At 35.4% G+C, this 17,841-nt stretch overlaps 1 protein-coding gene across 2 annotated transcripts in view; it reads left to right on the forward strand.

Moving 5' to 3' along the window:
- COG5 (component of oligomeric golgi complex 5) overlaps positions 1-17,841 on the forward strand; it is a 343,112-nt gene that overhangs the window by 204,410 nt on the left and 120,861 nt on the right. For both annotated transcript variants that reach the window (XM_058523290.1, XM_058523280.1), the window contains exon 11: positions 9,727-9,808. In XM_058523290.1, coding sequence (XP_058379273.1) covers positions 9,727-9,808 — 82 coding nt within the window. The remainder of the gene's footprint in view (positions 1-9,726; positions 9,809-17,841) is intronic.

Consider the following 17,841-nt stretch of genomic DNA (forward strand, 5'->3'; position numbering starts at 1 on the left):
AGTAGTAGTGAATTTTTTACATCAAGAATTGTTTCTTCTGTTTAGAGTTAAGTTAGATTATCTAAATTACTCCTCCAAAAAATTAAAAAGAATAAAGGAAGCATCATATTTAATCCTAACACCCAGAGATAACCTCTGTTAACGTATTATTTATAGTTTTCCTGTTTAACTGTGTACATTTTAACGAGTCATATCTATTTTACCTTCAAAAAGTATCTGAAATCTACCTACTTTTCACTACCTTCCACTGCCTCCTTAGTCTAAGCTCCCATTTTTTAAAACAAAAAGTAGATTGTATCATAAATATTGTTCTTTTCTCTTTGAACAATATACATAGAAAAGCCAACATTTTGAATTTAACATTTAAATTCTTTGTATAGGCTTTCTCATTTTGTTCTGTGGTGTTCATCTTGAAGTCCCTACTGAATTTCTGTATCTTCCTTCTTTTGTAATCAGAGACAGCCAAATTTTTCTCCTTGAAGGCTATTTTCCAGTAAAGAAAATTTGTTTTCTTTGCCTTCTGTTTGCTTTGCCAAGATCCCTCTGCTTTGAATCCAGAAGATGATTAAGAGCTAATTTAAAATTCATATCTATTTGGTTTGTTTGGTAAAGTCTGCAGGCTTTCTTATTCACACCATGATCTCTTCACAGAGATCTCTGGCACAGACTTGTTGCTAAATCTTTTATTTCCTCTTCTCTTTTGATCTTAACTTAGCTCCCTCTGACCTCCTTTCATTAAGCACAATGACTTATAAACTCTTTATCTGAACTTAACCTCACCTCCCCTTTTGTCTCAAAGATAGAGGTAGATTGTATCTTCTCTTTTCTCAGACTTATCCCTCTACTTTTGTTTTTTGTTTTACATCTTACCCACTCCTAGGAATTATCTGCTTTTTCCAGTATCAGCCTTTCCCGGCTACTTCCTCTCTCGGGTCTGCCATCTTAAAACCAAAATCAAAACACAACCCTTGATCCTGTATCTCCAGGTATTTCTTCTCTTCATGCCCAGGTTTCAGTAAGTTACATTGTGTCTCTACTTCCTTGTTTCAGTTTTGCCCCAAACCCCTGAAATCAAGCTTCCACTCCACTGAAACAGTTCTTGATAAAGACATTCTAATGACCCAACTACCAAATCCTTCTGCTCACTTCTTAGACCTTATACTTCACTTTTCTGAGGTAATAACTACTTGTTATTCCTTTCATTCTTCGCAGATACTACATCTCTTCAGAATCCTTCACTGATACCTCCTCCTCTTCCACCTACCTCTTCTTTTAAAATATTTTATTTATAAAATTTTAAACGTATACCAAAGTATAGACAGTGAATTCCTATGTACCCGTTATCCAGCTTCAGCAATTACTAACTTATTACCAATCTTGTTTTTTTTTTTAAATAACTATCTCCACCCACTCCTCGCTCTCCACTCTGAATTATTTCTTCTACCAACCTTTGAGTAATGTTGTTCCCCTGGGTCCTATCCTCAGCATTCTTTCTTCTCATGCTACATGCAATCTATGGAAAAGCTCACACATGCTAATGGTTTCTACCACTTCCAAATGCTGATAATACCTAAATCTATTTCTTCAGCTTAGATCTTGTTCTTAAGCAAGAGATTTATATTCACTGTCTTAGATCATCTTCACTTGGATGCCCCCCAGGTTCTAGAAGCATAAGTCTAAATGAGCTAATCTTTCTCTGCCTACCTGCTACTCCTTCTAAAATTCCATTTTGGTTGGTCAATTTCCATCCTCACAAATATATCTATTCCTAGTCCTTCATAAATATATTTACTTGCTCAGCAAGTCCTATTAATTTTCCTGCTACCCGTTCTTGCTATTCCACTGCTATGCCCACAGTCAAGTTCTTTTCACCTAGATTATTTCAGTAAATTCATAGCTGATCTTGTTGCCTACAGGCTCACCACCACCCCACAGACTATTCATCTTGCACATTATTATCAGTGTGATTTACCTACATACAACACAGGCTTAATCATGGTATACTCTCATTAAAATCCTTAAATATTTCACTGGTATCTGTATGATGAATTAAGACACTCCTTGATCTGATCTTCATCTTAATTTTCACTCTCACCTCTTCCCTCTTTCCTGAATGTTTACTATGTGTTCAGAGGATAGAAAATGGTTTTTCACATCTTTGTACACTGTTCATCCCTCTTGTCTGTAATGCTCTCTGCTCATCCCTTCTTCCCATCTGTCTGATGAATTCCCATCTCCCTTTAAGATCTAGCCCAAGATATCCCAACTCTTCATAACAAAGTAAATCCTATGAATTATTATTATCCCTATTGTTTACAAAGCTAACAAGCTCAGAAAGATGAAGTACCTGCCCAAGGTTACAGAGCCAGTGAGTGGCAGACCTTGGATTTAAATCAAGATTATCTTACTTCAAAGCCCATACCCTTTTACCACACCTAACGCAAGAACATTAGCTTGCAAGTTTGGACCTTGTACTGTGTGCAGTAAGAAGCTATCAAGTAATCAAGTATATTTGGGCAAGGAAATCCATGAGCAATTCCATGTTAGAAGGATAGAGAAACTAAATAATATCTGCTTTGAAATCTATTTTGTTTAAGTATTATCATTCTACATTTCTCTCTATATATTTATGTCAAAATCAATGACAAAAACAGAGACCAATCTGTAATTCTAAATAACAGATTCATCCAAACGTAAGTGTTTAAGTATTTCTGTATATTTTATTTTTATTCTATTTATATGTATAAAATATATGATTTTGGTTTTAGTTTCCACTTATTGGTCTCAGCCAAAAGTCCAAATTTCATCTGTTTTAAAGTTAGAATTATAGTATTGTTTCTATTTATAACTAAGAAACAAGGCCAAGAAATTGTTCTAAATTGCAAACATTTCCCATGATTGATCTGATAACATGATTGCATTGAACTTAATGAAAATGCTATGGTATGAATGTTTGTATCCCCTAAAATTCATAGAAATCCTAACTCCCAAGGTGATGGTACTAGGAGGTGCGGCCTTTGGAAGGTGATTAGGTCATGAAGGTAGAGCCCTCATGAATAAGATTAGTGCCCTTAAAGGAGAGACCTCAGAGAGCCAGGTCCCCCCTTCTGCCATGTGAGGGTCCAGTGAGAAGATGGCCATCTGTGAGGAAATGGGTCCTCACCAGACACCAAATCTGCCAGTGCCTTGATCTTGGACTTCTTAGCTCTAGAGCTGTGAGAAATAAATTTCAGTTGTTTACAAGCAACCCAGTTTTTGGTATTTTTGTTATAGCATCCTAAACAGACTGAGACAGAAAGTAAGACGGTATTGGATGTAGATTGTAAATAGAGTAATGTCAGAAATCCTTCCAGTTGAAATCTAGTTGAATTATTAAAATCTAGTTGAGTTAATTTTATTTCAACATACTTAGGAGCAGTTATGTAATAGGCTAATTTTATTTGAAAGAGTAAGTGAAATGATTTTTTTTATATATCTTCATATTTCCTGTTTTATTTAAAAAGTTATATTTATATAATATATTATGGTTTGACAATAAAATTTTTGATAATTAAAATTAACATTTTATTTCTTTATATTTTGATAGAGTATATATAATACATATTATATATGTTTGTATATATATGCATAATACATACACAAAAACATATACATACATATATAAATATATATGATATATATATATATATAAAACCTTTGTTTCAATATACTATTCTACCCCCAAATCTGCTTTTTTATTATTATTTCCTATACTTTTCCTATCTCTCTGAATCTGCTTCATCTCCTTTTATCTTTCCTACGGACTTTTCATATCCTTTCTTATTCCAGCAACTATGTGTCCTCCTTAGTATGCATCTGTGGTAACTGACTCTAGCTCTTAATATGACAAGACGTTGGAATTGACTGATTCATTCATTCATTTTTTCAACAATTGTATTAGTCAGGGTTCTCCAGAGAAACAACCAATAAGATGTGTATATATATATAGAGAGAGAGAAAGAGATTTGTTATAAGGAATTGGCTCATGCCGTTATGGAGGCTGATAAGTCCCAACATCTGCAGTCAGCAAGCTGGAGACCCGGGAGAGCTGATGGTGCAGTTCCAGGCTAAATCCAAGGGCCTGAGACCTGGAAGAGCCAGTAGTGTGGTTCCAGTCCAAAGACCTGCAGGCTCAAAATTCAGGAAGAGCCACTGTTTCAGTTTGAGTCATAAAGCAGGAAAAAGCTGATATCCCAGCTTGAAAACAGGCAGAAAGAATTTTTTTTAGCCTTTTTGATCTATTCAGGCCTTCAACTGATTGGATGAGGTCCACCCACATTACAGAGGGCAATCTGCTTTAGTCAGTCTACCCATTCAAATATTAATCTCATCTAGAAACATGCTCACAGACACACTAAAATTATATTTGATCAGATATCTGGGGTACCTGGTGGCCAGTCAAGTTGACTCATAAAATTAACTATCACAATCATATTAGGTACTACTATGTGGCATTCACTGCAGATACAATGAGACATATTAGTAATGTTGATTATAAATTACAAATACTGTTAGCAATGTTGACAAATATTTATGTAATGCTTACTATGCCAGGCACTATTTTAAACACTTCATAAGAATTAACTCATGAAATCTTTATGATAAATGTAGGAAATGGGTTTCCATTTTACAAATGAGGATACTGAGGTATAGAGAATTTAAGTAACTTATCTAAAGTCACACAGCTACTAGTAAGTGGTAGAGTCTGGATTTGAACCTTATTATTCTGGCTCCAGAGTTCCTCTTGTTAACCACTACTCTGTCCCTTTATTTAAATAAGTAGGAAAATATCATTGTAATGGGAAATATGGGATGCTATAGAAGTATATAACACAGTGCACTGAACCTAGGGAAACCAAGAGAAGAGACACCTGAACTGAACTTTGAGAAAGTTGCAGCTTTTAAAAACTGGTAACAGACTACAAAAGAACCTTCAAGAACCAGAAAGATTTTGAGTGTGGTTGAATCTTTGCCCTCAGTAGTGTGTAACAAGAGAAATAGGCTGAACAATCAGGTCACAAAGAGCTTTGTAAGTCAAGTTAAGGGGGAATAATACTTGATCAATCAAGCAGATCTTATATCTAATCCCAGTTCTGCTGCTTTCTGTATAATTCTGACCAGGTCAGCTTATCTCTTTGAGCTTTTGTTTTCTCTCTAGAAAGGGACTAAGAATGCCCTCTTATAAGATTGTTCTGTTCATTCTTTTAATAAATATTTATTGTATACCTTTTATGTCCTGGTCACATTCTCGATGCTGAAATTACAGTGGTAAAAAAGACGGATTGGGGCCTCTGCTGTCATGCAGCTTTCATTCTAGTGGTGGTTATAAGGTTTAAATGATATAACACCTGGTAATCTCTGTTACATAATGGACATTCATAAAATGTTAATTTCTTAGCCAAGGTTCACATATATTCTAGAGTATGGACACTTTTTCTGGGTTCTTCTCTGATTAAGATAAAAGTACATACTTCATGGCTTTGAAGTTTTGAGTGACTCATCACTAAGAAGGAAGAAATAGCCAGATTATCTGGAACCCTGTGTTTTCTTTCAAAAGAGCATGTCTAGGCGTTAGAATTTTCTTATTTTGGCAATTCTAGAAAGTCTTGAAGAATTCCTATTATTTCTAGAAATCTATTTCATTAATTATGTGGAGTTACAAAGATATTTGCCTCAAAGGAATTTATGGTTAATTGTTGGAATAGATAGTGGCACATCCAAAAGAAATACAAGAGCAAGCCTGTAGAGAAGATAAAAGCAAACAAAAATAATCCGAAGAACAAACACAGAAAACAAAGGAAACACTAAGAAAGCATAAAATGCGATGATAAAAGCAAGAACAACCTATTAGGTTTGTAATTTCCTATTAAAAGAAAAAATTGTGTTTAAGAATAAAATACATACTGTAAGAGTCACATCAAAAAGCAATATAGAAAGAATAAAAATAAATGGATTGACAATTCTCAAGTGAAAGCACTAGTGACTATTAATTTCAGATAAAGCAAGACAAATAATGGTATATAAAATAAAGAGTCACACAAACTTTCTATTACTAGTCTCTTCAACAAATGGTGCTGGGAAAACTGGATATCTGTGTGCAGAAGGAAGAAATTGGACTGTTACTTTACACCGTATACAAAAATTAATTCAAAATGAATTAAAGCCCCAAGTGTAAGACCTAAAATTATAAAATTCCTAGAAGAAAACATAGGAGAATATCTTCATGACATTGGATTTAGCAGTGATTTCATGGATATGACACCAAAATCACAGACAACAAGAGCAAAAATAGACAAATGGGACTACATCAAACTTCAAAACTTATATGTGATAAAGGAAACAATCAACAGAGTGGAAAGGCAACCTACAGAATGGGAGAAGATACTTTCAAGCCATGTATCTGATAGGGAGTTGATGTCCAGAATATATAAAGAACTCCTACAACTCAATAGCAGCAACAACAAAAACTCGATTAAAAATTGTGTAAAGCAAGGGGTGAAGGGAGACATATATGTGGTGATGGACAAACAAAAATGTACAACCCAAAATTTCACAATGTTATAAACTATTAAAACATCAATTAAAAAAAATGTGGAAAGGACTTGAACAGACATTTCTCCAGTGAAGACATACAAATGGCCAACAAGCATATGAAAAGATGATCAACGTCACTAATCATCAGGAAATGCAAATGAAAATCATAATGGGATATCACCTTGCCCTCGTTAGGATTGCTATTTTCAAAAAAAACAGAAAACAACAAGTGTTGGTAAGGATGTGGAGAATTAGAACCCTTGTACACTGTTGATGAGAATGTAAAATGGGGTAGCTGCTAAGAAAAATAGTATGGAAGTTCCTCAAAAAATTAAAAACAGAATTACCATATGATCTAGCAATCTTACTTCTGGAGATATATAACCAAAAGAATTGGAAACAGGCTCTTGAAGAGATGTTTGCCCACCTATGTTCATTGCAATATTATTCATAATAGGCAAGAGATCGAAGCAATTCTACTGTCCATTAACGGATGAATGGATAAAGAAAATATGGAATATATACACAATGGAAAATTATTCAGCCTTAAAAAAGAGGGAAATCCTGTCATATGCTACAACATGGATGAAACTTGACATTATGCTAAATGAAATACGCCAATCACAAAAAGACAAATATTGTGTGATTCTACTTATAGGAGATATCTAAAGCAGTCACACTCTTAGAAGCAGAAAGATAGGTGGTTGCCAGGGGGCTGGAGAGAGGAAGATAAGGAGAGTTGTTGTTCAGTAGGTATAGAGTTTCAGTTTTGTAAGATGAAAAAGTTCTAGAGATCTGTTGCACAACAGGGTGCATACAGTTAATGCTACTGTACACTTAAAAATGGTTAAGATGGTAAATTTTTTGTTTTTTACCACAATTTAAAAAAAGAAAAGAATCATGCATCATTTTCTATGCATTTAAAAAAATATGAGGAATGGGTGTTAAGTATTTTATTAATTAAATTAAAGGGTATTCATTGCCTTTTATTCACTCAGCTAAATGATCCTGTAGATTTCCTTATTGAAGCCACTAGGCTATTATATTAATAAATTTCCTAATGTTAAATGATACATTGCTGCCATAAATCCTACTTGTTTAGGTAGACATTCAAATAATTATTTTAGTACACTGTTGAAGTCAATTTGCTTTCATATCTGAGAATTTTGTATTTGTATTCTTAAGCAAGATTGACTCAAATTTTCTTTTTTAAGTGTACATCTGTAGAAGTAAATATATAGTCATCAAATTTTCCACATCTTAGAGGGAAAACTTTGAGTTTTTCACCGTTATGATGTTAGCTGTGGGCTTGTCATATATGGTCTTTATTATGTTAAGATAATTTCCTTCTGTTCCTAGCTTGTTGAGTGGTTTTATCATGAAAAGGTGTTAAATTTTGTCAGATGCTTTTTTGTGCGTCAGTTGAGATGATCATGTGGTTTTTGTCCCTCATTCTGTTAATGTGATGTGTTAAAATAGTTCTTTAATATGGTGAAAAACATCTACTTTAAACTAAGGTGCATGGTATACAATACACGTATTACATAAAATCTTGGGAATCTGAATCTATTTTCTGATCATTGCATAAAAAATTAACAATTATTTTTATTATATACAGTACCCAGTATATAATAATGAGTTCAAAGCCAAAGACTTATTAAACAAAGAAATAAATTACAGTGAAAATAGAAGTGTGCATAGGTGTAAATGTGAGAAGTCAGTGTTTTTTCACTGGTCATTTTTTTAATTTATAACCTTGAAAATCCTAATTTCATTTGTTGCAAGTGCAACACTAAAACAGAGTTAACAGACTTCTTAATTATTCTTTTTATGACAGTAAGCATTTGAACATTAGATATTTTATGTATGTTGTTAGAGTAAACCATATGAAATAGGCATTTTTGTACTTCAGAAATAGAATATCAGCAATTTGATACGGTACACCACACATGTAGAAGTACCTTAAAAGTACTTGGTAAAATTTCTAGAAGTGTGATTCTATTTTAACAGTTGTCAAGTCCTTTGTCGTATTTTAAGAATTGATAGTTGAACCAGTATTTATCTTTTTAGTAATTACTTTCTAAAACATGTATTCAAAGTTGAATGAAAGTATCATGCTGAGTAGTAGTAAGTAATTCCTGTGACTTTATTTTTTAACAACTGTATCTACTATACTTCAGACAGTTCTCTTTGGTAATTGGTGAACTACGTCTTGATGGTCATTCTTAGTCTAAGCTTGCTTTGTCCATCATTTTGTTATTGTCACACAAATTGCTTTTTGTATATCAAAGGATAGTGATGATGATAGTCATTGTATCAATAGTAACTAACATTCACTGAGGGTTTATTATGTGTCAGGAACTGTCCCAAGACTTTTTGTGTTTTTTTTGTTTTTCTTTTTACTTGGAAAGATTCACCCTGAGCTAACATCTGTTGCCAATCTTCCTCTTTTTTTCCCCTCCCCAAAGCCCCAGTGCCTGGTTGTATATCCTAGATGAAAGTCCTAGTTCTTCTGTGAGCCGCCGCCGTAGCATAGCTACTGACAGACGAGTGGTGTGGTTCTGCACATTGAACCTGGGCCACCAAAGTGGAGCACGCCGAACTTTAACCATTAGGCCATCAGGCCTGGCTCACCTTTTTTTTTTTTTTTTTTTTTTTTCCCACTTTCACCAGTTTATTAAAGGACATCATAAAGGGTACAGATGAATAGCCAGATGAAGAAGTATTTAGGGCAAGGTATGTAGGAAGGGGCACAGGGCTTCCATGCTCTCTCTGGGCACACTACTCTCCCTGCATCTCATCAAGACTTTACTTTTATACACTTTTTAAATCCTCATAATAATCCTGAAATGTAGGTACTGTTATCTCCATTTTATAGATGGGAAGGAGTCACAGAATGATCAAGCAGCTTACCCAAGCTCACACAGCTAGTAAGTAGCAGAGAAGGATGATGACTGATTACTTGAACATGAAACACAATTTGAGTCGTCTCTATATTTCTACTTAGTTACTTAATAATTCCAATAATTCCGTTGTTTGATAGAGGCCTTAGAAAATTTCATTTAGATACATTTTTAATAAATTTTCAGTGTTACATCTTCTCCATTTTAATTTTCAAAAATTAATGAATACATCCCTTTTTTTGGGTCACAGGATGGACAACCTGAAATTTTATACACGTTTTGGAATTCAGTTACTCAAGCACTTTCTTCTCAATTTCGTATGGCAACAGATTGTAAGTATACTATTTATTTTGCAAATTCATTTTGAAGTTTGTCAGTTACTTTAAAATTTAATGTTAAGAAGTTTTGCTGTATTGGTTCATAAAACATATCTTTTTAAAAACTCCTGACTGGGCCGGCCTGGTGGCGCAGTGGTTAAGTGTGCACACTCTGCTTCGGCGACCTGGAGTTCGCAGGTTCGGATCCCAGGTGCACACTGACACACCACTTGTCAAGCCATGCTGTGGCGGCATCCCATATAAAGTAGAGGAAGATGAGCATGGATGTTAGCCCAGGGCCAATCTTCCTTAGCAAAAAACAGGAGGATTGGCATGAATGTTAGCTCAGAGCTGCTCTTCCTCACCAAAAAAACAAAAAACAAAAAACAAAACTCCTGACTAGTTGTCATTTTTATGTGAGCCGTATATTCAGTTTTATAAGCAATAAGTTAATTTTTTTACATATTTTTATAATTAATATATGGAATAAAATTCTCCAGAAGAATAAGTTAATTCTCCGTGATTCAAACATAGAGGAACTACCTGACCTTTTCCTTTGTAAAAGGTGTAAAGCAGTTGATGAAGAATTTAGTTAATGCTTGTAGAATTATTTTAATTCGTAACTAAAAGATACTGAAATGCAGAGACTTTATAGCTTTTTCCTTATTGTTAAAAATGAAGATTTGATGAATGAACAGATCGAATACCTGCATCATGAATTAAAAGTTGCTTATCCAAATATGATCCACAAAACTTTTTTTAAATTTGTTTTTGTTATGAAATATTGTCATGGGGTAGGTCTGAACAATGAAATATACAAACTAGCTAATATCTTATGAGTGTTATTGTCTAATCACTGAACATAAGACCATTGAATGTACCTGGGCTTCTTAAAGAGGTTTTAAGAGTTTGTGTGTAGTCAAGTTTTTATTCACAAACCTTTAGTACCTAGTATATCTAAACCTTATTTAGTCACTGGCAAACCAGGGTTGAATAAACCACACTACCTGCCTCCCTACTTTTATTTCTGAGGAAGTATGCAGCAAGGCAGTGACCACAGAGTAGGTCTTCATTCATGTGTGGCCAAACAGAACTTAAGCAGAGGGTTTAGGTATAGGAGTGATTCACTCCATTTACTTCTACAAATCACCCTGCTCAGAGAATACTTTGCATCTCCCTGCGTTAGGTATCTGTTTTGGTTAGCTTTTTTGAGATATAATTGATACACAGTAAAATTTACCAATGTTAAGCAGAAAATTCTATGAGTTTTGACAATTGTTTACATCCTTATAACCACTATCACTATTAAAATGTAGAACATTTCCATCACCCTCCAGATTTCCCTTATGTGCTTTTGTAGTTAATCTTCTACTCCTACCTCTTGGCTCCTGACAAGTAATAATCAGCTTTCTGTCAATATGAGTTAGCTTTTTGTAGATTTTCATAAAACTAGAATCATGCAGTATATGTTCTCTTATATCAACATAATTATTTTAAGATTCATCCATGTTGCATATATCAGTGGTCCATTTCTGTTTTATTGCTGATTAGTAGTCCATTGTATAGATATACATAACAATTTGTTTATCTATTCCCCACTTGGGGTGACAACTGGGTTGTTACAATTTTGGCTTATTATAAATAAAATTATAAATTATTATAAAATTATAAATGAAAGTTATTATAAATTACTACAGTCATTTACATACAAATCTTTTGCAGACATATGTCTTCATTTTCTTGGGTAGATATCTAAGAGTGGAATTTCCTGATCATTTGATATGTTTAACTTTGTAAATAACTGTTAAACTGTTTTCCAAGATGGATGTGATGTACCCTTTGCATTCCCATAGACAACGTATGATAATTTCAGTTGCTCTACATTCTTATCAATCCATGATACTGTCAGTCATTTTAATTTTAGCCATTCTTGTGAATGTGTAGTGGATTTTCATTGTGTTTTCAACATCCACTAGTCTAAAAACTAATGATGACCTTATTTTCACATGCTTATTTGCTATCTGTATGTTTTCTTTGGTTATGTTTGTCAAAATTATTGGGTTTTTAGTTTTAGTTTATATTTTTCAGTTTATTGCTTTCCTCTTACTACTGAGTCTAAGATCTTTATATATTCTGGATTCAAAGTTCTTTCTCAGATGTATGTTTTGAAAATATATTCCCCTTGTCTGTGATTTGCCTTTTCATTTTCTTAACAGTATCTCCCATATGACGAAAGTTTTTAATTTTGATAGAGTCCAATTTATTAATTTTTCTTTTATAATTTGTGGGGTTTTTTGACCTAAGAAATCTTTGTCTAATCCAAGGCAAGAAGTATTTTCTCCTATATTTTATTCTAGAAGTGTTACTAGGTTCATTTGGAGTTAATTTTTATATATGGTGTAAGATAAGGGTCAAGGTTCATTTCTTTGCATATGGATCTAAAAGATTATATTCTGCCTATTGACTACCCTGGTACTTTTATTGAAATTCATGTGGTTATATGTATGTAAGACTATTTCTGGACTCTGTTTTATTCCACTTTTTTACATGTCTATATATAAATACCATACGATTTTAATCACTAAAGTGTAGATCTTCCTATTTTATCTTGTTTATGAAAATAATTTTGGTTATTTTAGGCCCTTTGCATTTCCATTTATATTATTGGAATAAGCTTATTGTTTCTATAAAAGTATCTCCTGGGATTTTCATTAGGATTGCATTGAATCTATAGATCAATTTGTGATGAATTAACATCTTAACAATATTGAATCTTCTGATCCACGAGTGTGGTATATCTTCTTGTTGATCTTGGGCTTTTACATTTTCTCTTATCAATGCTATATAGTTTTTAGTGTGCAGGTCTAGCAAATCTGTTCTTATGTTTATTACTATTTCATATATGTTGATGCTATTGTAAATGGTATTGTTTTTTAAATTTTCCTTTACTATTGTTCCTTATTAGAATATAGAAAGACACTTGATTTTTATGTACTGACCTTGTATCCTTGACTTTGCTAACCTTGCTTATTCTAGTAGTTTTGGGAGGTTGTTTTTTTAGGGTTTTCTATATCGGTGATCATATGGTCTACAAATAAAGGTAGTTTTACTTCTTTGCTAATCTGGCTTCTTTTCATTTTTTTGTTTTTGCCTTATACTGACTAACACCTCCAGTACAGTATAGAATTGAAGTAGTTTTTTACCTTGTTTACAATCTTAGAGAGAAGATATTCAGTCAACCTTAATGTTATCATAACTGCAGATTTTTCAATGATGCCCTTAATCAGGTGGAGGAAGTTCCCTTCTATTTCTAATTTTTTGCGAGTTTTTATTTTGAACTGTTGTTGATTTTTCCAATGCTTTTCTGCATCCATGTAGATAATCAAATGATTTTAGTTATTTTAGTCTGTTAATATGATGAATTACATTGATTGAGTTTTCAAATATTGAACTAACCTTGCATTCTTGGATAAATCCCACATGATCATGATATATATCATGACCTCTTTATATGTCGTTGGATTGGAATTGCTAAAAAAGTATAAGGTTTTTTGATTCTATATTTACAACGTATTGATCTTCAGTTTTCTTGTCTTGTAAAGTCTTTTTCTGGTTTTGGTATCAGGGTAATGCTAACCTCAGAGAATAAGTTGGGAAGTATTCCCTCCTCTTCAGTTTTCTCAAGCAGTTTGTGTAGAATTGGTGTTATTTCTTCCTTAAATGTTTAATAGAATTCACCAGAGAAGTCCTCTTGGCCTGGAATTTTCTTTATGGGAAGGTTTTAACAACAAATTCAATTTCTTTCATAGATAAAGGATTATTCCATTTATTTCTTCTTGAGTGAGCTTTGATACTTTATGTCTTGCAAGGAATTTTTCCATTTCTTTGAAGTTTTCTATTTATTGGCATAAAGTTGCTTATAATACTTCTTTATGACCCTTTGAATGTGGTAAAATCTGATGTGAGGTTTCATATCTCATTCCTGATATCATTAGTTTGTTTCTTCTCTTTTTCCTAATAGTTATGACTAGAGGTTTATTAATTCATCTTCTCAGAAACCAACATTTAGTTTCATTGATTTTTCTCTGTTTTCTATTTTCAATCTCATTTATTTCTGCTCTTATGTTTATTATTTTCTTCTCTTTGCTTTGGATTTGATTTGTTCATTTTCTTGTTTATTAAGGTTCAGTTTAGATTAGTGATTTAAACCTTCCTTTTTTTTTTTTAATTTAATTAATTTATTTTTTCCCCCAAAGCCCCAGTAGATAGTTGTATGTCGTAGCTGCACATCCTTCTAGTTGCTGTACATGGGACGCGGCCTCAGGATGGCTGGAGAAGCGGTGCGTCGGTGCGTGCCCGGGATCCGAACCCGGGCCGCCAGCAGCGGAGTGCGCGCACTTAACCGCTAAGCCACGGGGCCGCCCCTAAACCTTCCTTTTTGAATTTACATGTTTATGCTACAAATTTCTCTATAAACAATATTTTAGCTGTATGCCACAATCATTCCTTATTATTTTTCCAAACATATGGAAAAGTTAAAAGAATAAACATCTATATATCTATACCTTTGATCCAATAATTATTAACAGCTTTCCAACTAAACGTGCATTATTTAGAATCTGACATGTTTGCTTGAAATTTAAAATTCATGGATTATTTTAGGAAGTAGTTTTAATATTACATAAATATAGCATTTCAATAGTTTCTTATTCCATGTATCAATGTAATGGGTTTTCATGAGAACAATTATCATCATGAGGTTTTCTTTAATATTTAACTTTTCACATTGTAAGCCAGTTATGTTTAATGGAATACATTTACTAATATAGCAGTAAGAAAGTAGAAAGATCTAAATTTACCTGCAAAATGTGTAAGCATAATTACAAAATTTATTAAAACATCAGTTTTTGGAATAAAAAAAGCAAATATAAAAGCTCATCTATGGCTGTTGCAATGTATCTTTTTTGAAGCCTTCATTAAAATTGTACTTTATCACTTGTAAATTTTTTTAAAAATCTTGGAGTTATAGTCAATATTTTATATTCTTTCTTTAAGGAGTAAATTTAGCTTGTATTTTGAATATTTCTCCTCTCAATATGAGAGAAATATACCAAAAAAAAATAGCTTTTAGCATCCTTGAAAAATGTCAAACTTTTAACCATTACACCTTCCAGTATTGTTTACTATTGGTTGATTTAACACATTTTTGGTAGAAATTGTAGAAGGTAAACTTCATCCTTACAAATCACACAAATATTAAGAGAATATGTAACTCTAGGGAGTGGGACTGGAATGAAAATGCCCTTGTCTGCTAATTCAATCATCTTTGTCAATTCTGGGTCTGTTTGAATTTTCTTCTCATCATGGGTATTTTTTCCTTCTTTTCCTCATGTCTAATAATTTTTTTTTTTTTATAATTTTTATTTTTTTTTCCCCCAAAGCCCCAGTAGATAGTTGTATGTCATAGTTGCACATTCTTCTAGTTGCTGTATGTGGGACGTGGCCTCAGCACGGCCAGAGAAGCAGGGCATTGGTGTGCGCCCGGGGTTCCGAACGCGGGCCGCCAGCATCGGAGCACACGCACTTAACTGCTAAGCCACGGAGCCGGCCCATGTCTAATAATTTTTGATTGAGTATCAGACGTGAATTTTACTTTATTTAATACTGGATACTGGGGGAGAAGTCAAGATGGCAGCGTAGGCAGACTCTGAACTCACCTCCTTCCGCGGACACAGCCAATTTACAACTACTTGAGGAAATATTACCCCTGAGACAGAACTGAAAACTGGATAAGAGGAACTCCTGCAGCAAAGGACAATCCTAATAGAGGTAGAAGAGGCAGAAACTCCCTTCTGGAGAGAAAAAACGCCGCCTTCACAAGCTGCCAGCTTCACGGCCGCCCGGGAGCAGCCCAAAGGTACGCAGCCTCCCTGGAGGCGCGGGGACCTGAGCCGGGGAGCCGCCCCCACTGTGGGCATTTTGTGGACCCAGCACAATCGAGGCAAGTGGCATAATATCTGACTTTGCCTGCTACTAAAACATTGGGGAGTACCCCCAGAAAAACTGGTTCACAAAGAAATTAAAACCAGCTCTTAAAGGGCCCGCACGCAAACTCACCTGTTTCAGAAAGCATCCTAAAATCACCAGAAAGAAAGGTGCATAGTGCTTTGGTGAAAAGAGACTCACCTGATAGGCCCTGAGTGCATCTCAGTGAGAGGTGAAACCTCTCCAGGGACTGGGACATTGGCGGCGGCCATTGTTGTGGCCTGGTGTGGGCGTCCTGACACACATGCCATTGGAGTTGTTCCTGGGGCCTGCTAGCCCAGGTCTGCCCCACCCACTAGAGCACCGATTTAATCCAGCTCAGCCAGGGCGGGCAGCCCACCCTAGAGACTGGCCCCACCCAACAACAAGCCCTCAGGCAACTTGTGGGCCTGCGTAGATTGGTGACTGTATTCTCTGCAGCCTGGCAACTGAGCCGACTTCAGTGGGGCAGGGCGTGCACAAGGAGCGGGTGGAGAGTGTGGGGCAGTGGTGGAGTGTGTGGGGCTCCCACCTTGGAGAGACTGAGTCCACTTCGGGAGGTCGGGGCGCACACACGGGGCAGGACTGTGTTGACTGTGTGTGTAGACCTGTGGGCGGCAAGGCTTGTCAACTGCAGAAGACTTGTGCTTCTCAAAGACCCACATGGGGGTTTGCCCCACCTTCCAAAGTCTGAAACAATAGGGTGCTCCCGTGCCTGAGGCCAGCCCCACCAGCTGCAATCCTCAGAGAACTGACAAGAGACCTAAAGACTGGAGGCTTATAGCAATTGTAAGCCCCTGAGCCTAACAACCTGCCATGCTGGGGGCCTACTCACTTAAAAGAAAGACTGCAACAGAAATGTGGTATTAGAACTTGCAGCCAACTGTGCTGGGGCTCCCCACACCTGATAAAGAGACTGAAGGACCCACAACAACTGTAAACAGCTGAGCATTACAACAGCTGACCAGGAGCATAACTCGGCCTACCTGGGCGCCTACAGGGAGAGCAAACAGGCCACAACAGAAGGACACACGTAGCCCACATAGGAGTCACCCCTGGAACATTGAGAACTGAGGGAAGCACACTGCAGGCATCCTAAGGCATCACTTATATAAGATCACCTATCCAAGAGCAGGAGACGTAGCTGACCTACCTAATACGTAGTCACAAGCACAGGGAAAGAGGCAAAATGAGGAGGCAAAGGAATACATTCCAAGTAAGGGAACAGGACAAAACTCCAGAAAAGGAACTAAGTGAAACAGAAATGAGCAACCTACCTGACAGAGAGTTCAAACTAAGAGTGTTAAGGATGCTCACTGACCTGGGGAGAAGAATAGATGAACTCAGTGAGAATGTCAACAAAGAAATGGAAGATATAAAAAAGAACCAATCAGAAATGAAGAATACAATACTGGAAATGAAAAATTCACTAGAGGGACTCAAAAGCAGAGTAGAGGGTAGAGAGGAACGGATCTGCAAGCTGGACGAAAGAACAGAAGAAATTACCCAAGCTGAACAGGTAAAAGAGAAAAGAGTTAAAAAGAGTGAGCACAGTCTAGGGGCCTCTGGGACAACATCAAGCTCACTAACATCCGTTGTTATAGGTGTCCCGGAAGGAGAAGAGCGAGCCAAAGGGGCAGAGAATCTATTTCAAGAAATAACAGATGAAAACTTCCCTAACCTAAGGAAGGAAACAGACATCCAGGTACAGGAATCACAGAGAGCCCCAAACAAGATAAACCCAAAGAGGCCCACACCAAGACACATTATAATCAAAATGTCTAGAATTAAAGATAAAGAGAGAATCCTAAAAGCTGCCAGAGAAAGACAAGTTACCTACAAAGGAAACCCCATAAGGCTATCAGCTGACTTCTCAGCAGAAACCTTACGGGCTAGAAGAGAGTGGCATGATATAGTTAAAGTGCTAAAAGGAAAAAACTTACAGCCAAGAATACTCTACCCAACAAGGTTATCATTCAAAATGGAAGGAGAGAGAAAAAATTTCCCAGACAAGCAAAAATTAA

The sequence above is a fragment of the Diceros bicornis genome, chromosome 3, assembly GCF_020826845.1.
Source record: "Diceros bicornis minor isolate mBicDic1 chromosome 3, mDicBic1.mat.cur, whole genome shotgun sequence".
NCBI lineage: Eukaryota > Metazoa > Chordata > Mammalia > Perissodactyla > Rhinocerotidae > Diceros > Diceros bicornis.